This window comes from Atheta coriaria, unplaced genomic scaffold (genome assembly GCF_025399875.1).
Source record: "Atheta coriaria isolate IRGN ID8LTWV9N9 unplaced genomic scaffold, Caltech_Dcor_3.1 hic_scaffold_7_pilon, whole genome shotgun sequence".
Classification (NCBI taxonomy): domain Eukaryota; kingdom Metazoa; phylum Arthropoda; class Insecta; order Coleoptera; family Staphylinidae; genus Dalotia; species Dalotia coriaria.
The window spans coordinates 7,522,300-7,542,857 of NW_027045449.1; the positions used below are offsets into that span (position 1 = coordinate 7,522,300).

Genomic DNA, 20,558 nt, shown 5'->3' on the forward strand with positions numbered 1-20,558 from the left:
AGAAACTTGTTTGTTTGTCTGTATATTTCACTGTAAAATATACTCCTTTGAATGCACTTGTGACGAAATGATTATCTTTATCTATCGTTTCGCGGCGTTGTGTTTCGATACTTTAAACGGAAGGAGGTGTTTTCCGTTTTCGATAAACTAAAAATATTGTATTCAATAATTTTCGGGTTAAAAGCACGAAGTATAGATACACCTATATATTTATCTATACTACGTTTTTAACAACATTAATGTTTAAAATTGATATAAAATTAATAATTTTTATTCATCACTCTACCAAACTAAGCTATATACATCAAAATACCTCACTAATAATTTAGTGCAGAGACCATTTGAGTATATAATGGGTAAATATTTATAGCATATCAACAAGTCTTTTTGAATAATTTTCAAATAAATAACGCTTCAATAATAAAAAGGAGATACATAATGCACTCAAATATAAATGAAATATAAATGTAATTCCAAGCGCAATACGTTGAATATAAATACTAATATGATATATCACCAAACATACGCAAACTTATTCGATCGGTCCGCCGATAAAAATAATAGGTAACATTGATTGTTAATTCGATTCGATTAAACCTGCACTTCATTGTCTTGATGCAGTATCCATTGCGCCGCTTTCTTTTCATCCCAGCCATTTGCCACCAATGCATCGTTACACGCAATAAATTCGGCGCCGATTACTACTTTCTGTACTTTGCAGATTTTGATCGCTGAGCCGACATCCCAGTTGGTGAACTCGAGAGCCCGAAGACAGTTATCAGCACTCACCTTTAAAAATGAAATGATTAGTTAAGAATAGGTTGAATACCCACATGAGAACTTACATCTTGGCCGAGAACTTTACACATTAATCGAACCTCATCCGATTCGAAGCCTCTTGCGCGAGAACTCGGCTTCGCGTCGGCAAACTCTAACAGATCTTCACAACTTACATAATCTCGCTGCAGTTGAGCGCCTTCTGTAGGTGTGTCAATTGGTGCATCCACAGCATCAGCTTCTCCGGATAAATCATCGAGAGCAGCCAATTCAGAATCAATTCTTTGCTCGAAGTGAATAGATTCTGTATCGTTGGAATAAGTTGAGTCGGTGTGATCAAATGATTCCATACTGTTGCAAATTGGTGGAGTAACGGCTGAAAATTTGTTTAAAGTTGTTTTTATACTGGAAGACGGAATAATTAAGGGATGTTTGCGTGTATGACGAGGTTTGGACGCGAGCAACGGTTTGTTCCGGTCGCGGGGAGGTAAAGGAATCGGATTTTCTTCAGTTAATCGAGCATTATCTTTAAAACGATCTAAATCTGCGGGAAATTCTCTGGGTAAGTCCAATGACGCTGCAGATCCTACAAAATATATCATATTATACATTATACAAATTAAGTGTACGTTTCAAGAGTACCTGATTTCTTATTATCCAAAGTATTAAAAGACGGTTTCGTTTGATTTTTCGTATGCGAATTTGGAAGAGTGGCTGTGCGTTGACGCGGTCTGACCGTAGGTAAAGGCCCGGAGCGTAGTAACTTCAATGGATTTGTATTCATAAAATGTGAGATATCTGAAGATGCAGGACCCTCTACAAGATTCTGGTACGCCAATTGTGCTTCGGCTGTTACTTTGCTCTGTTAAAATAGGGGGTAAACACAAAAATAAAATAAAATCAAAGAAAAAATAAGAAATGAAAAGAAACAAATTAGAGAAACACAAATTTAGATAATAAAATTTCTTAAATAGTTTAGATTATATTACTTTGATAGCAAGATTAACATATTGTGATGCAGATGCAACCGACATAAAAACGTCGTAACGATACAAGAAGCTACGTAGATACCCAATTCTGCTGCTACATTTTGTTGAAGTAGATAACTATTATGTGCCATTACTCAACACATTATAAAATATCACATTATGGTATGATTAATGATTTTTATCAAAAATTAGTGATTATATTAATATTTGGAACATTTTCAAGTGTGTTGCGTGTTGAGTTTATGTTTAGCAATTTCAGAGATGTCATGAATTAACAGTCTTAACAAAATCGCTTGTTAAAGATGTTCTAATCTATCAAATTCTTTGTAAAACAATTGAACACAATTTTATTTCTTGCTTGTATTGATTGGAGTAAATGCAATTTATTTTGGCGATAACTACGAAGATTAATGATCTTGTAACGTGTACTTATAATCCTAAAATTTAAGATTAACTGATGTTATATTTCTAGAGTGAATGTTTCATCTAATATCTGAATTATTTGACGTGTTTTGTGTTAATGTATGACATCAATGAGTATAAGTGTGTTACTACGCATTTTAAACAATTGCAACCGGTATTATTTAGTACATAGTAATTAGTATTTTTTATAAAATGGGCGGACAAATTCAGTTTCTTTGTATACTTTTCACATTATTATTAAGTGTTGTCAATCTAACAAAGGCGGAGAAGTCTTTTTACGGTCGAAAGAAAAGTCTCATCAGATTTTGATTGTTTCCTTATTTCATGTATTACTCAAAGGCTGGAATCCGAGGAAGACTCGTCCTCGTGATTTTGCAAACGCGACGCACTGGTTGGACTAAGCCCACTCAGCGCACTGTTACTTGGTGGCGGTGAGCGACCAAGTATTTTACCAGCAAAATCAGGTTTTAATAAATGTGCGGCGATGCAATTCCGGGACCGAATGACCATTTCGGATCGAATGCTGCTGTTTGAGGCGCTTAGACGGCTAAGACGTTTGCGACGTCGCCAGTCTAAATCCACCGATCCTAAACTAGTACAATCTGATTCGCTACTGCTACTTTGTGCGTACGCCTGTGGGTTGTACGATTGTCTGCGGCGATTGCGATCGCGTATGCTTTTGCCCATCGTTTTTTTGTTGGGCATTATCTCTTGGGACTCGGAATAACTCATCGCACGCGGGCGGGGATCGATAAAGTTATCATAACGATGGTTGTCGTAAACAAACACGTTATCATATCCTCCTATGGGGGTATAAGTTTGCTCGTATGTGTAACGTTCCTCAAACATACGATCGCGCTCGGGATCGTTATTGCGATTATTAAAGGGCGATGGAGGTGGTGGTTGAACATCAAGTAGGAAAGCGCGATTGTTGGCATTGAAACGCGACGAGCGAATTGAGTCGTTTTTGTACGTTTTGCGCGCCATACCCTCGGATTTTGTTAAAGTCCGATCCCGATAGATATGAGAAGGATACATAGACATGTGATCAATCGACATATCCTGGAAACGTGCTTCTAAATTGCGCGCGTACGCATTTTCTACTTTATTCAGCTCACGGCAGGAGTTGTGCGTTCCGCGCTGCACAGTTCCCATGATGGGCTTTGAAAGGAGTTCGCGAGACTTGGCGAAGCAAAATTCAGCGGATGCTTTGTCCCATAGGGGCAAGCGTATACTATGTTGTGAAAAATCATCTAATGAAGATAGCGAGCACCTTAAACGATGCTATTTTATTTTCAAATTAAAAATTGAATGCAAAAATAAAAATAAGGATTAGAAAAATTTTCATTAGTAATCGTGTAATTTGTATAGAAATGCAAAATAATTTACCTGTAAGTCCGGTGTAGATTGAACTTCTTCAGAAAATGTCCTCCTCTGCTCAGGTTTGTCATGATGATGATGTTCTGATACAGAAGGAAATCGAAAACTGAACTTGCGTTTATTCGGCGAAGAAGGCGTTGTGGGAGCCGGGGCACTCATAGATCGAGCGCTTAGCTCATTAACGAGGTCCATAGCTGCATCCAATGTTTTCTGATCCTGCGACGAAATCGCTTTCAACTGCGGTTGCTTCCGAGGTTTGTTCATGCGCTCCCGATGCTCGTTGCTCTTGTTGGCCCCTTCATGATCTGCTGGAGATGTTGGAGTATGACCTAACATAATTGTAATGATATTACGTGCAACAAATAAAAAGAATTGAATCTTACCAAAATTGTTTAACATCAGTTCCATTTCAGCCATCAGTGATGGTCCCAGATCAAGCGGCGGGCTATTGTTGGTTTCCTCGTCGCTAATTTCGTGATACTCATGGTCGGGTGCCGGTGCCGGCGGCGGTGGGTTGGCGCGATCGCCATCCAGCAGCGGCGCGGCTTCAATGTCTTCGTGAGGACGGTATGGAGCGACGACCTGCGTTGGTATGCCGCCGTACTGTAAATGCTTTGCGTAACCACGTGCAACAACGCGTTTAGGTGCGGGTGTTAGACTTACGTCAACAACCTTGGCGCCATTGAGGAAGCTTAGATCGCCAAAGAAGGCACCATCCAAGCCCACGTGACCTGTATGTTTCAAGTCTCCTTGAGGTGCACTAATCATTTCACTTCGCAATTTCCTGCGTGCTGACGAGCGCGTCGAATCGCTTCGCATGAATGTTGCGCTCGGTAAGTCGCTGCCCAAGTAAGCCACAACGTTACTTGGGTCAAACAAACCAGTCTTTCCATTAGCAGTCACGCCTTTCCAATAGGGACGATGAGAACTATACCACACATAATACAAAATAAACAATTTATAAACCATGCATTTTTAATTTAATAGTACTCACAGTTTATCTAATACAGTGATAATGTCGCCAGTGCGATACGGCAACAAATGAGGGGCATCGGCGGAAGCAAGTTTACTTTGCACTTGTTCCGGCCGACAGTCAATCAAGCGCGTCGCTATATCAATGAATCGAGGCCGGGCGACCGCTTCATGCCGCCAACAGTCCAACATGAGCTGATAGTGCTCCTGTGGGCAGCAATCCGGCTGTTCGAGACGTTGAAAGTTAGGCTCGTCAATAGCTTCTAAAATTTGCTGCCCTGTCAGAGCAGCCCATGGTTGAAAACCATAGGAAAACATCTCCCAGAGTGTTACCCCAAACGCCCAAATATCACTCGCGGTAGTAAAACGTAAATAACTGATACATTCAGGGGCACACCAAGCTATCGGCAACTTGAGATTCACATTGAAATTCGTCTGATAGTAATCCTTCCCTTGACCCAAAGCACGGGAAAGTCCAAAGTCTGAGATTTTAACTTTATTCTTGGAGAATACTAAAATATTCCTTGCAGCCAGATCTCTGTGTATAAGTCTCTTAGCTTCTAAGTATTGCATTCCATCACATATTTGCACGGCAAAATCACAGAGCGTCAGTACAGGGAAACTCGACCTGAGGCTTGGTTCCTTGAGGCATTCGAGGAGCGACCGCAGTGGGGCTAATTCAGTTACTAACATAAAGGAACTAGTATCTAGTACGACGCCAAAGAGACGCACGATATGATTGTGATCAATCGAGTGCATAATAGTTGCCTCTTTGAGGAACTCGATCGTGTTGGTTTGCATGCGCTCACGTGCCAAACACTTAATGGCAACTTGGATGCGCTCGCCATCATTGCACCATACACCCTGTTGCACGATGCCAAACTCGCCCACACCCAATTCCTTGTTAACGGTGATGTTGGCTGCTGGGATGATGTGCTTGCTGGCGACTCTTGGCGCACGACTGATGGGGATGTTGTCGTTTGACGGCATCGTTTCAGCTGCATTATTCTCCTGCTTCCTTGATGTAAGTAGTAGTTTCTTGAACTTTGAAAGATAGTTATTGGGAAAGTGTTTTTCGTAGAATTTTCGCAAGCGACGTATTTCAGGCTTAGACATTCCCAGTTCAGTTAAATCACCCTCAGTAGTAAACTTCAATTGAGAGGGGTGGGTTATTTTTAATGTATTTCTGTAAGTTATTTTTATCATAAGTAATTCTATTAGTGATACTGAAAGTTGTAACTATAACTTACTTAAAGCTATTAAAGTAATGGTGAAGTTCAGCTTCAACCAGAAATTCATAAAGGCCAGGGCCCTTTTTTAAAGGGACAGTGACACCCTCTGAAAAAAATTCAACCATAATTAAATTAACTTAAAATTAAAGACAAGTGCATTCTAAATAATAATGAATCAAAGCTGAACCATGAGTAACCACATTGTCTATATTTATAAAACCAGCAACAAAGGTGGACTCCAACCTGACCTGATTCATTCTGTCATCATCCACTGATAGGTAATACAGAACATGCACTAACAATTAAAACAATATTTGTCATAGTTGAAAATCAAAACAAATACATGGTCATTACACCAAGAATATATTTGGCAAACAAGATTGTTACTATTGCAGCTAAACAAAAACTGAATGTGCCTTCAATTAAAACATGCAAACGGCAATAAATTATCAGCAAACTAATCACTACACCATGCACACTAAAAACATAGCATATTTTTATTTGTAAAGGTGTGGTCTAAAATGCAGTGCATCGGAAGCCGTGTGAGCGGCAAAGCAAAGATGTTGCATCTGTGAAGAAAATAAGTGAAATGTCGTCTCGTACCCATTTCGCTCTATAAATACACAAAATATTCAATTGCAGAGATTCAAATGACTACGGGAAGTATGCACGGATAAGATATATTCAGTTCTGTGTGCGAAGTGTTAGTCGTTTTCGTTCGCTGCTTTTTTTGGTGGCTGTACAGTATTATTCATTCCAAACACTTGCTATACCTGGAAGTACTTCCATTTCCGCGATTATTGTTTAACGAGACGCACGCACGTTGGTCGCTTGCACTTCACATTAAAGCGATGCGTTGTAGATAATTCATTAATTTATAACACAAACAAACGCGGAAGAAGTAAAAAACACTTGAGACCGAGCCATGTCTGTTGCTCACTACGGCGCTACTAACGCTACCAAAGCGCCACTAACTCACAAACTCGGAACCTATGCTCAGGTCTCACTGCTTGATCGAATTACCGTAGTTGCCGCACGGCCAGACGTGCACAGCGACGCACAACTTTGACATGGCTTCAGCTCTACCACAGCGGCCATAGATTGTAGCGACTGCTTCACTGGGCGGCCACCATACACGACTGCGCTGCGCCACGATCAGCGACAACAGATCAAGGTCAGGTTCGAAAATTTGAACCACTGTACAATTTCTGTTGGTTAGAGCAACATGCAGCTGGATAAGATGTCCATCGTGTATATTTATTTCAATACTCTATAATTTAAACGAATATAAAAAGTTTTGTATTTGTTTTAATATTTTTATTTTCAAAGATAGGTTGCCAAATATAAATATTGCCGAATAGTCAATCACTACTCGAGACATTTCTAAACTTGTTGATGTGTACTCCGTTTATGATGTGTACCTACTCTGTTTACTCCTGGTACTCCTTGTTTCGATCTAAGCGCGGATCGTTGTCACACACATCGGAGTGGCCTATGCTGGTAGAATCAAGGTACCCACCAGCAACGGGAAAATTGAAAAATACGCCGGCCATATTGCATTTTTTTCCTTGGCAACAAAAGCGATACATATCGAAGCATTAAAAGAATTGATGGCAAATGCATTCTTATCTGGGTTGGAAGATTTACATCAAGAAGAGAAATTTCTGTACATATGTAGGTATAGCGAAAATGCCAATATGTTTATGGGATCTGTTAATAAATGAAAGGCGGAATTTAATTAAATAGTGCGGTTTCAAGTACTACGTTTACATATGAAAAGCTACTAGCTCCATAACTCCTGCAGATTGAAAGCAACATTAATTTTACGTTCTATTTGTACACGCAGGTATTGAAGATACAAATGTAATTAAAATTCTAGCAAAGGGTCATTTCCTAATAGGCTGACGAATTATCGAGCCTCCAAAACCGAAAATGGTTAACACAAATATGGCGAAGAGAGGACAAATTTAAAATGAGACAGAGAGTTTTGAACGTATAGACAAGAGAATACTTACGAGTAAGTTGTCTGCAACAGGCATGTAAATAATTAAATACCACGGACGATGGAACGGTGGTTATCATATAAGTTTTTTTCAATATTTATCATTGTTTATCTGGAAAACAGAGTCAACTTGGTTTTTAAATTTAATTTAGCGAAAAACGTTAAATGAATATGTTAACAAATATGATTATTAAAAAATACTTAACCCATGTTCGATCAAGTCAATAGTATCTAAATTAATCCAAATCATTTTAAAATTACATTTGCAAATATCAGTAGTAGTAGAAAATGAGTTTCATTGGAGTGTCGCCAGTGCCAAATAAACGTATTTTGTAATCCATTTTTTAAGTACAGTCTGTCGATAAGTCAAAATCACTAGTCAAAACGCATCTAAAGATTTAAGCTACCGTTCACAGCCACAGTTGCTTAGGTACAAGGTGCTAAAGTGTTAAAGGCTGAGAGCGGATTTTTAATATATTATACGATTTATTGTTAATTTAAAAAAAATTAATTTTACTAGACAGTTTCTATTGGCCGTTATTGAGATCTAACTCAGAAACAATTGATATTGTCGCACAATGACATCGTCAATGTTGACATAAATCTATATTTTTTCATCGAAATTGTCTGTTTCATCAATTTGCAGTCATTCCAGGTAAACTTCTGTTCAAGTAAACTTCTTTTGTATGAGTTTACGCTTCTTTTTTTTTCAGAATCAAATAACAATGATTCACCACGGTCTTCATCACCGAAAAAAGAATATCATGTATCTACCGAAAAGAATACATATGGCAGAGACTTTTGGTGGTACCTGCAACGGGCCCCAATAGTGGTGCCATTTTGTATGTACATCCCATTTCGCAATGGCAAAAAATAAATACTAATAAAATCATACTAAAAACCCGAGTTAAATGAGTCCGCCATTCATTTGTTACTTGCACAGCACTCTATTATCTCTTTGTTTATAGAAACCAATAACTGCGTGTAATTGAACCAGTATTGATTATATTTTTCAAAATCGCAATGTCGCTGTTGAAGATAAACCAAAAAGAAAAAATCAAGCATGAAAAGAAACCTCATCCTCTAGTTATGGAGGTAAAGAAGATGTTGAAGGAATACAATATGGAATACGCAAGTCCTCAAGTTATAGCAAACTTAACATGCATCGCCGAAAGCACGGTATTACTAAAAATAATGAAGTGTTTATTAATTTTTAATTTTATAGATATGGCAATCGAACTATTAAAAAGTGCTGAATTCTATTCCCAAAAAAATGCAGGTGGTAATCCTGGTACCATCAACAAGAATGATATAAAATTAGCAATAAATTTGCGATACCAAGACTGTACAAAATTACCCGACGAAGACGTATTTTATAACAATTTAAATATTTATTTAAAATATTTTGTTGAATGAGTAGATTTCAGGCAATGATTGATGCAGCTGTGGCTGTGAACGGCAACCCTCTATTTTTAAAGGACATAGCTGGAATACCCCTACCAAAGGATAATTTTGGAAACTGCAATTATCGATTGCACAATCCTCACAAAAAGGTATAATTGACGTTTTGCTTTTGCAAATATATATTTGGATACATATTATTTTTCAGTTAAAAATTGACGTCCACCGAGATCATTCTCTTCCGTATTATTCATACCTTATGTCCTACAATAATTACAAATCAAGAAAAACTGGTAACATAAATATGAATAACTATTTATTCAAAAATCCAATGCAAATGCGTCCTATGGATGAATTGCCTATGAAAGTAACCGTGACTCCTACATATGAAATGTTGCCCACCGGACAATCCATGCTCAAGAAAAAATTTAATCGTCGATATAGATAAGGTATGAAATTCTTCAACATAGACATATTAAGTGCAGGATATACAATCACAAGAATAATTTGCTTTCATACAAATAAGTATAACTAATTTCTATACAATAATGAATTACATGTAATACGTACCTTCTAAGTTGATATATTAATCTATGTTCATAAATAAACATCGGGATGTGAATCAATGAATATGATTTTATTAATAATTTCGTTCTTCATTTTTTGTTTGATGCTTATCGTCCAGCATCAATCATGAATAATTAAATATTTAATAATATAACATGTTTCTAACTTGAAGCAAAGCACGCCCTGTATCATATACATAAAAACTTTAAAAAAGCATAACAGTAAACAATTAACAATCCATTAGTTTGATTGAATTCTCTTTACACACGTATGTATATAAGTTAATTTAAATTAATTGATTAATTCGATTAATGTAATAATGTTCTCCTATTTCGAGTCTGCCCACAGTTCGAAAAGCATGTGTATTGTTTTAGAATGTGTTTGACCATCATATTTGTAGTTTTTTCTCCTGTGTGTATGATTTAGTAAATATTCTTGTATGTCGTGTCGGAAGTGAAGAGTTGAGTTTGTGTTTACAGCGTTTACAATAGCACTACATAACTAGTTTTATAGCACCAATGTTTGCTCAATAATAAATGCTTTTCAAGCAAATATAATATAATACAATATTCCACTAATATTTATATTATAATAACATATATGGAGTATATAGTTTATTTTATACAAGTTAAAAATTATTAAAATAATCATTTATGATTGTTATGTATGTGTTTGTCAATTGCATTGATCTATTGTATACAGTTCGTATCTTGTTCAGTATTTCAACTTAGTATTCTGTTTTAATTCAAACCATATCAAACGAACTTAAAAATCATTGTAAACACATTGTTATAAATATTATTTTATAATATATGATTATTTTTTTGTCTATTAAGGCCACGTTGCTCATTTAGAATAATGTACGATTGATATATGTTGTTCTCATGTCTAAAAACAGATTGTTCAAGCCATTGCTCGATTAACATTTCATATTATATAAAAGCGATTATGATAAGTAAGGCATTTACGTAGCACTTTTGTGTACAAAATTGGATCGGGAAATACTCCAGTTATTGGGTTATGCCGTGATATTCCATTGATATGCGCGTCAAACATAATCAATCCTTGACATGATGAGTATATCAACCTATGAGACTTAATTACATGAAAATGTGTGCATCTAGAAGATTGTTGTTTTAAATTAGTAATTGTGTGGCGAGTACGAGTATGTTTGTTGATGTTTATGTGTTCATTAATGGGCCTTTGAGATTATCATAATGTAAGCGCCGACCCATTTGCAATTTGGTCGGTTTACATCAGCTTCTGCTTGGCACACTCGGGACAAATGATATCCTCTTGGTCTGTAATAAAGCCTCGACCAACAAGGCTGGTGCGACACGACGCACAGAAGAAGCAGTCATTGTGCCAGTGCCTGTCCTCGAAAGAGATAAATTTGGTGCCGCCGATGCCTGTGATAGGCTTTCTACAAGCAAAGCAACGCTTTGCAAACAATTCGCCGAAGCAATTGGCGCAGTAGGGCTTATCGTCCCTGCTGGTGAACCGTTCGCCAGCCAAACTGTTCTGGCAGTTTGTGCACGTGAAGCAATCCCTATGCCAGGGTTCGTTTTTGTAGGTAACACCACCACTGGTGATCACCTAAAATAAATTAAAATTCAAAAATGGTAATTTCGTATAATTGACCTAATTTAATGTTTATTACCTTGTTACACTTAATACAACGCGTCGCATACTTTTCCTCGTAGCATTTAGCGCAGTAGATCTCCTGTTCGCGAGGAATAAAGCTCTGCGTGCCGATAGGAGTCTTGCACATGACGCAGCAGAAGCACTTCTCGTGCCATTGCCTAGTCTTGTACTCCATCTTCTTGGTACCTGTTTTAAAAAACAAACACATTGCGATTAATACATAAGATTTAGTCAAACCAGTCACGATTCAGTAAACGCGTGTGTTAAATTGAACCTAGCGATATGCAATTAAAAACTTTTACTTTAGTATACAAATAAAATCTGCGAAATTGCCGATTAAAATCCCACACGAAAACACTGTCATTAAGATCAATCAAATAATTATTGTATTGAGAAATAAATACTCGACTGACCTACATATTAATTTATCCTACGGTTTCGCACCGCACTTTCAAAAACAAAACACATGTTCTTACTATAATGTAATAACACGATATGTAATGAAATCATTCCCATATTAAACATAAATGAATTTAACGTTGGGCGTGAATATAATAATCTGGTAGGAATAATTTTTAATCAGTTAATACACATGGACAAAAGTTAAAACTTTTATTAAATTAAATTCGGTATACTCGCGCTTCTTGCCGCATTAAAATATAAATCCATTTAAGTGCCACTTGCTAGGTTGGCATGCAAACGATAAATGCAAGCGAGTTCTGTTTCGAGCGATGACTCACGTCGTTTATATTTTATGAAACGAGCTAAAATCGCTTATTATATTATTTATTGAATCACACAACTTGATACATCAACAGTTGTGTTCAATAGTATCGTTTGATGATTAAATCATGTCTATAATTATGAATTGAAAGCAATTTAATGAGCATCCAAGTCATATGAAGTTCATCAAATTTATGTCCCGTTAATTAATTAGATTATATTGAACGCATGACTCTAGGCTTTGACCTATGACATCGAACAACGCTTGCTATTTGTTCGGCAGTAGCACGTAATTACACATTGGTAGCTTAATTGTATGGCAGACGTATTAAAGCTGAAGAAAGTTGCAACGGTATTACGAGTAATTTACACGCATCTGTAAGTTGCAATACAAATGATTGAATAAAAAAGGAAAACAGTATATTTACGTAGAAATACGACAGGTGTTATGTTAGCTATTTCAAAAAATTATTTTGCATAATTGAGTCGTAGTCGTAGCTATTCACTACCTGTTTGATTTCAAACATAGCAATTAATCATTCTGAGTAGGCGGATCAGTTCCACTCATCGATATTGAATTTTTCCAATATCAGATAGAGAAATTATGTCTAACCGAAAAAGGAATTCCGTTACGACTTTCTATAGCTTAGTTTTCGCACCTGGTTTGATATCGTAACAATCTCCCTTAAGACAGTCCAGACCAAGATCACACTTAAAGGTTCTGCCTTCTCCCGGCAACTCCATTGATAGAATAGCGATATCCTCATCGCGGTCTCTCGCGCGACGAATCCTATCCTCACCTACCGTTTTCGTCTGTAGGTTCATACTTTTGAACTTTTCACTCAAAACACCTGCCATAGTTGCGAAATGTGTATAATGTAATTGATAATAGTCTTGGAACAATTCACAGTGTGTATTAATACGCGCGGAATGATATCATTCGAACTGTAGCGCACTCGGTGGCTCACTGGACTTCGCGTTTGTTCGCCCGCGACAGCGACGTCTTTTCCGCAACAATATCCGCGCTAACGCGACGAGCGACGAAATCGAATAAACTACGATTTTGTACCTCCAACAAGGTTAACTCTCTTTTATACACGTTCTCATACTCGTCCATAAACCGCGTAGGTATAACGATATGAAAGAGATCCGACGTCTGCCTACACGCTCAATTTTCGTGCGCTCCGAAGAAGGCGAACACGTCGAAGCGTTATATGGTGAAAACGCGTACATAGCACGAACAACATGCACGCGATTACACCAAATTCACAAAATAGCTACATCAACAATATATACTTGAGAACTAACAACAGCAACTAAAAATCTAAAACTCTGTCTTCCTGAGAAATGCTGAGAAAAACAAACATTGCATAATTCTGAAATCATCAATTCAAGTTTCGGCAAACCACGTAACTAGGAATGAATGCTAAACACAGGTTAATTAAACTGCGCAATACCTAACAAATGCACCAAATGTGCACAATTATGGAGTTTAGCGGCGACACGTGGCAAAAACAAATTCATGTTGAAAATATTCACGCAAATGCGTCGCATGTTTAATCAATAAATTAACATTCGCCTCAAATGACACATCCTCTCGAGTATAGAAGCATCGCAGTTCGTTGAAAGCGTAAATAAATATATTGCCTTATGTTGATTAAATACGCATTCGAGTCGGTGAATTACTAATGCACTAACAGCGCTTGATCAAATTATGTTATAATAAAATTTCGCACATCACGGAATTCCCAGTTTAGTGTGACAGGACAATTATTGATATACAATTGATATACCAACCTTGATATTCAATGAATACGTTTAGTTTTAGTCAGTTAAACGATGATCTAACTAAGTTGAAAGGACGACACTGTTTCTCAAACAAGACGCATATATCAAAACATTAAAATTTGTTTATGTAAAATAGTCATTCTTCCCTTTTGCGAACTTTTGAATGTTCAGTTCTTAATGGTCTTGGAAATTCTATCATACAACTTTCTGTATTTATAATAATTGTGCCAATGTGTACGTTTGCATGTTTTTGACATTAACGCTTCTTAAATGTTTATTATTTCGAATGGATCGAATGGAGCTGATGCGCTCTGCCTAGCTTTGCATAACATTAACAATCGTATATCAATTTTATTCGTAAAAACATGATAAAATCGGTTGGGTTTATATACAAATTCATATGTGTTTGAAGCGGCTAAAAGTTTGCTTGGTTTACATCATCGTTTAAATTTGGACAAACGCATCATTAGGGGAATTTGAAATTTGTTTCTTATTTAACGCGTGCAATTTTTACTTTCACTTATTGATTTTCTACCAATTTGTTTTTAGTACTTACCAGCACGGAAAATCTCACCGCATCCATCGCAACGAGACGCGAACTTTTCATCGTAGCAGCGTCCACAATAGATGCGATCCGATCGAGACCCGAATTGCTTGTCCACAAGAGACTCGCCGCAGGCGGTACACAAGAAACAAGCCTCATGCCAATGCTTGTCTTTGTAAGACAAATCCTAAAGTAAAATACAAAAAAATTGCACACCACATAATTGCAAATAAGAAAATGTTGTTCACCATCAGATTACCTTAGAATCAATGCCAATAATTTTATTGCATTTTTCACAGCCGTTGGCGAACACCGATTCGTAACAGGACACGCAATACGGGTGCTCGTCGCGCAGCACATAGCGTTGGCCGGTGAGGCTTTCATCGCATTGCCAGCAGCAAAAGTGTTGTCCGTGCCAGTCCTTGTTCATCGCCTTCGTGTATTCGCCACTGAAAATAAGCTGAACGCGCAATGTCAAATTAGTTCATGATCTAGGCATTGCCGACAGTTGCGGCAACTTGTAAGTAATTGTAAACAACACAAACAAATAAAAATCGGAAGGACATGGCGATTATTTATATGTACAGCAGCGAAGAATAGAGTATAGAGAGTTGGATGCGTTAATGTAAAAAACCGGATCGTAAGTACTTAACGTGGATGGTAGTAGTTTCATTCAAAAATTCAATGTTTATATTCAGCAATCCAGCAAAAAATTAAGCATATTTTTCCGTGGAGAGTGAGATAATACGTTAACAAATAAGGCTTCGCTTCATTGAAATATGTACAGCGCTTATTACCATATTTAACGGAAAACATTTAAGATATTTTTAACTTTGCGGTTCACAGCCGTGGCCAAATCTGACTACATCTCTCTTGGAATTGGAATGACGAGTCGCATTTTATATTTAGAATGTAATTATTATATCGCTATGCACAGTGCGCGGCGAGTTGAGTACAAAATTAGAAGAAAAATAAATGCCAAATGCGTTTTACTGCTAAATATACGATAGCAAAAACAAAAAACATCAAAAAGCAGTATATATACAAAGCACAACGTCCAGAAGATCATCTTAAAATTATTATATAACTGTAGTTTCTATGTACAATGTATATACCTTTCGATTGAGACAAAGGGGTACGTGTTGCCATGTTGTAAAGAGTTTATATTTGTCATTCGTTAGATTGAATTTGTGACCGCGAGCAAATAGTTCTGAAAGGGGAGATGGCAAGATTTCGTTGTGCTAAATTATCAAATTGTCGTGGAATACATGTGAAATAAAACGAACACATCAGTATCATTAAATCAATCAAATAAATAAGCAACCAAAAACGTCGAGTGTTCCGAGAGCAGCGAGAGCGGCCTGTTCACAAAATGGCACCCACATACCCCTGATTTCCGTTGGTGCTTCGTTCGATTTCCGTGATGGTGACTTCGGTGCCACCATCGCCCGACGTTTCATGGCGCTTGGTGGTCTTCTTGACCTTCTTAGTTTTCTTCTCTGTGACCGTAAAATTCGAAAAGGTATCGACATCGCCCATGTTTGCTCAGGGTTTATGCGCACACTATACACAAAAGACAAGAAAGAAGAGGCGAGAACCGAAATTTTCTGCCGACAGTGCGAGATAGGTACGAACTGCACCGGAGTGAAAATCCAACTAGCCGCCGAAAATTCGTAATAGACGTCGAAAGAGCGTGGCTGCGATCGTGCGCGAATACGCACACATCACACGGGTGCAAACGAGCCGGCGTTTTAATAATTTCCCTGATATTTTTAGAAAATGCGAGATATTGGAACAACGTGGTGCCGCGTGCATAAGCCGCCGCTCCCGCTGGTGTGATCATAGTTGCTTCTTTTTAGGTGGGCTGAATAGGGCACTCCACGTGAGTGGAGATCGTAGAATGAAGCCGTAATAGTAAAATATATTTCGAAAACGCAGACGACTGCCGAACGAAATCGTTTAACATTCGAAATCCATTTCATATGGAATCTAATACCAACATATTGCCAATGAAGATGTTTTGGCTATTTTACGGACGACACGTCGAAATTTAATGGATGCCAACAGATGAACTATTATGCAATACGAATATGCCCAGTCAATCACAATCACAATCTTACACAACTACGCAATCTTTAAATAACTCCCTCAGCCCCAGTTACTACAATAATGGCTTTTCACTTATCAAATCATCACATATCATCAAAATTCTATTGGTATTCATCTAGCAAAACTAGTAATCAATACTCCGAACAAAATTTGTTCTAAAATTAAACAAATACTTGAGAAAAATTTGATATTGCAAATTTATTTTTGTTATTGCATAGAATCACGGCAAGTGCGATTAATTAAAAGATACAAACACACCGCCTACTACTACTAAGAACGTTTACATTTTAAATAAACCACGTGCATAAAAACAGTTTTAAAATACCAACTATTTTTAAAAAACTTGCAAATAAGCGAAGAGTCATAATTTGCTCTTAACCGGGTGAATTACATGAGAATTTGGGATTCCGTGCAATATATTTCAAGTAAAATATCCACGACTAATCCAGACTTGTCAAACTTAAACCAGAATTTATGACTTCACTGCAACGTATTTTTTCTCGCGTCAACGCGTTTACATTTGTTGGTGAGCCAAAAATAATAAATCGGTTAACCTTTTCTGCAAAAATACATCAATTTGCAAAAAAATCTGCAAATTGAGTTAAGATAAGTAAATGAATTCTAATAGTAGCAGCTTTCGACAGTTTCCAATGCGCTTACATAATGTATACATTGTGAATATACATCACGTACACAAATCGAAATGTGCGTATGGTTTTTTGTTTTTGTTATACACCAGAAGCATAACATTAGAACGGTTACCGGAGCTTTCCGCCTATTTTCGTCCATGATTTGCTTTACAATTTTGCACACGACTTTCTTAAAACATATAGATTCAACCTCATATATTGCGAATAATTCGTTATTACAAGAAGATATATGTAGTACAAACAGTGGGCCATATGGCTACCAATGTCGAATATTTTTGAGAAACGGGCCGAGTTGGTATCGGCCCATAATTTACTGCCTGTTATAATTTTGATGTAGAAATATTTGTCTAGTATGACTAGGGCAAAGTGTGTGCCAATTGTACTTTAGCAGCTGTGTGGCAAAATGCATAGTCAAACAATTTGCCGTTCGGTTGTTGATGTGTTATTACGCAACTCATTTTTCATGGTTTATATATAATCGAAAAACACTCGTCAGTAGCGCCACCAAATTTCTACGCATTGTTATTTGTTGGTAAACAATGTCAGCCATTAAATAACTTAATTCAACGAGGCAAATAATTTTTACTGGATTATTTTCTACTTTTCATCATCATTCTTATCCAAAAGAAAAAAAAAACAGATAGAAATTAATAAATCTAATGTAACGCTACTGATAATCACTCAAAGTGTAAAACGCAGCGTGCCGTGTGCAAAGTTTTAACGAAGAGTGAAATGCAAAATTAAAATAAAAGGAAAACAACATAAAATTTACACAACACAAAGATCTAGTGACAAACTAAAAACTACATCAAGTCAAAGAGATAAAAGAGACTTTGAATATATTTTATTAGGGAACTAAAAGCTGTCAAAGCACTATAATCACAAAACTTCAAAACATAAGTAGAATGGTAATCGTTATCTATCTCCTACATCACTGAAGAAAATGTCCTCTTGTCAACAAACGAGGCATTTCCAAAAGCAAAACAAAAAAGTCATGGCGTTGTTAGGTTTTTCTTTACCCAGAACGGTTCGCCCTGCTTACTAGAACTAGAACCAGCATCCTGCACTTCCTCTAGCTCCCCAGCCCTAAATTCGCTTGCATCTACAGCATTCTCTTCAACGCCGATGACGCTACTACTGCTGCTGTACGATCCGTAATCGGATTGTCGTTCGAGTCGTGTTTGTTCCAATTCGAGATCTTTATCGTTCGATAATTTTTTGTTCTTACGTTGTTTCTTGTTCTTAAACATGCGCTTGTGCTGTTCGTGCGGTGTAAGCTTTCCATCCACGATCTCCAGCACATCTCTCTCGACGCCCACTTCGTCGTCCGGCGGTACCTCTGTAAGTGTTGCTCCGCTGTAAGCTTCTTGGACGTCGGATTTGGAGCTCGTTGCTTTGTAGATATCTAGAATTTTTTGAAATGGTGATTGTGAGCGCGTCCAAAATCTACTGTCGACTAGTTCACCTGAAGGTGTCGCATACTCGCTGGAGCTTCCTCCTGACGACGTGGTGGTAACTTTTTGTTGTTGACTTTCATGTTGTTGAACAAGTGGACTTGGTGATCTGCTCCTCGACTTCTTTTCAAACTCAAGAAGGTTTTCTCTGAGTATTTCGGGTGTTCTTGATCGTGATTTACTCTTGTGCTTCCAATAATCCTTACTATCAAACTGAGACTTGAGGAACTCATCATTTTTGTTACTATTTTCACCTTTGTTACTAAAGCTATGCGAATGAGATCTGTATCCTTCTTCATCAACCTCATCAACGCTGACTGTCGGATTGACAATTAACTCGCTGCATATGCTTCCCCTTGGTGCCATGCGTTCATATGTAGGAAAAGGAGAAGATTCTCTCTCGCGATGTTCAGCATGATCATAATATTCAGAGCCTTGAGAACTTTCGTACGCAGAATCATTGAGGACAATCTGAGGTGCTTCCTCCTTAGGACGATTAAGGTTAATGACAGGTTTGTTACCACCATCTGAGTAACTGGGAAATACATGAGATATTCGTTTTTCAGGGATATAAACCGGTGGAGAATCCTCTGAAAGGTAGTCCTCGGCAACATTGCCGTAAGATGTGTGACTAATATCGGTGGCATTTTGAGGTGTATGTGAGGAGGATCCCGCTTGCAAGGAAACATTATGAGTGTGCGTCTGCGAATCAGGCAACGTTTTGAAGTGGGTGGCGTCCGGCGATATAGAATTGCGGCGCTGCGCTCCTTCGAGACGGCGTATCTCATTTAGCAAACGGTTTCTTTCCCGGTTCAACTCCTTCAAGTAATTTTGGGACACGCATCCCATGTCATGCTGATGCTGTTGAAGGCGAGGTGGCGGCGGTGGCAGCGTCGGATGTAACGGCATCACCAGTCGACGTCTAACGTTCGCATAAAATGCCAACAACTCAGCGACGCCAACACAAGTTATTAATATCGAAAGCATCAAACCCATGATTAAGAATTTCACAAAAACCAAAAACTAAACGCAAGAAGTCTGGTCGAATCGAGTCACGTTTGAATCCTTTCCGATACGTCGATGAAAATTTCGTACACTTTTGAGTTATATAACATTAACAAGCACTCCACTTTTAATCATTTTTGCTGCGAGGGCGTATTCAAATTCAGACCAAGTTTGTAAAAAAAATCAGCGATGCAATTGAGTAGTAAAACGCGCTGAGTGTACGTTGGAAGTCGTTCGAGTCGACGAGATTTGAAAACAAACTGATAGAAAATAATCACAACGCATGCCAATACGCAAGCATACAGACGCTAGCCGCAAAACGCAAAAAGCAAGGCAAGCATTCTAGCCGGGGTCCAACCCTAAATAAAAGTCGTTACTTAATCGTCGAATCTTAATAATGACATTGAGCGAGGAATATGTATTAGTCGCGCGGCGGCGACGCGTCGAGGTGTCCACGTGTTAGGCAAAGCGTCGATTGGATCCTTGATGCTTAAAATTAAATTTCAAATTTTTTCACTGCAGGATCAAATAGTTTTATTTCCTATTTTTGCGAACAATGTCGGCAGATCGAAGGCAAAATGGCTGCAAAAACATAAGTCAGAATGTAAAGTTTGGGCACAGTGCGTCGTAGAAAAGTCGAGAAACAACTAAAGAGCGGATAACTATCGAAAAGCGCTGTTGTATGTCGCAGAGCAGAGAATAAATACTATTTCGGTTGCTGATATAACATTTAGCGCATCGGCGTCGAGGAGTGAATGTAGGCACGTTTATTTAAAGAATTGCAATCGGTGCCAAAAGTTCGGCCAGTCTTTTTCTCCGAATGTGTTTTTCTGGACCGTATCAATAAATATTCAAAATGGACCTCTATTAAATAGCAATTTGATCAGAAGATCGGATG

The 20,558-nt window shown here is 37.8% G+C and overlaps 2 protein-coding genes and 2 long non-coding RNA genes across 16 annotated transcripts in view; 1 reads left to right on the forward strand and 3 right to left on the reverse strand.

The window, feature by feature from the left end:
- Window positions 1-242: 242 nt before the first annotated feature.
- Window positions 243-6,788, reverse strand: Ack-like (activated Cdc42 kinase-like). Of its 3 annotated transcripts, XM_065306987.1 has the most exons (9): window positions 6,547-6,738; window positions 5,792-5,879; window positions 4,564-5,727; window positions 4,233-4,497; window positions 3,953-4,172; window positions 3,579-3,898; window positions 1,420-1,639; window positions 846-1,363; window positions 243-789 (listed from the first exon to the last, which is right to left on the reverse strand). In XM_065306987.1, exons 1-9 carry the CDS (start codon window positions 6,560-6,562, stop codon window positions 592-594), a joined length of 3,009 nt encoding a protein of 1,002 aa, XP_065163059.1. In that variant the 5' UTR covers window positions 6,563-6,738; the 3' UTR covers window positions 243-591. The 3 variants fall into 3 exon arrangements, with proteins under 3 accessions (XP_065163059.1, XP_065163056.1, XP_065163057.1); XM_065306984.1 differs by lacking the exons at window positions 243-789; window positions 846-1,363; window positions 1,420-1,639 and adding an exon at window positions 1,646-3,473 and having other exon boundaries at window positions 6,547-6,788; XM_065306985.1 differs by lacking the exons at window positions 243-789; window positions 846-1,363; window positions 1,420-1,639 and adding an exon at window positions 1,646-3,473 and having other exon boundaries at window positions 6,377-6,788.
- Window positions 6,789-7,115: 327 nt separating this feature from the next.
- LOC135795343 (uncharacterized) lies at window positions 7,116-8,121 on the reverse strand. Its single transcript, XR_010549070.1, has 3 exons — window positions 7,982-8,121; window positions 7,789-7,887; window positions 7,116-7,483 (listed from the first exon to the last, which is right to left on the reverse strand). It is a non-coding gene; the product is annotated as an uncharacterized lncRNA (long non-coding RNA).
- Window positions 7,470-9,806, forward strand: LOC135795341 (uncharacterized). 3 transcript variants are annotated; one of them, XR_010549067.1, is made up of 6 exons: window positions 7,470-8,430; window positions 8,489-8,681; window positions 8,744-8,949; window positions 9,001-9,143; window positions 9,196-9,328; window positions 9,385-9,806. It is a non-coding gene; the product is annotated as an uncharacterized lncRNA (long non-coding RNA). The 3 variants fall into 3 exon arrangements; XR_010549068.1 differs by having other exon boundaries at window positions 8,489-8,617; window positions 9,203-9,328; XR_010549066.1 differs by having other exon boundaries at window positions 7,867-8,430; window positions 9,203-9,328.
- The window catches only part of Lmpt (four and a half LIM domains protein limpet), a 33,709-nt gene continuing 22,943 nt past the window's right edge, over window positions 9,793-20,558 (reverse strand). For 4 of the 9 annotated variants that reach the window (XM_065306991.1, XM_065306990.1, XM_065306992.1 and 1 more), the window contains 4 exons: window positions 14,702-14,902; window positions 14,455-14,629; window positions 11,404-11,573; window positions 9,793-11,339 (listed from right to left, as the gene is read on the reverse strand). In XM_065306991.1, the coding sequence (XP_065163063.1) occupies window positions 10,995-11,339; window positions 11,404-11,573; window positions 14,455-14,629; window positions 14,702-14,902 (891 nt within the window). In that variant the 3' untranslated portion in view covers window positions 9,793-10,994. Of the gene's footprint in view, window positions 11,340-11,403; window positions 11,574-12,769; window positions 13,181-14,450; window positions 14,630-14,701; window positions 14,903-15,557; window positions 15,780-15,829; window positions 16,146-18,243; window positions 20,249-20,558 lie in introns of those variants that run through there. The other 5 variants (XM_065306993.1, XM_065306995.1, XM_065306996.1 and 2 more) reach the window with 5 other exon arrangements.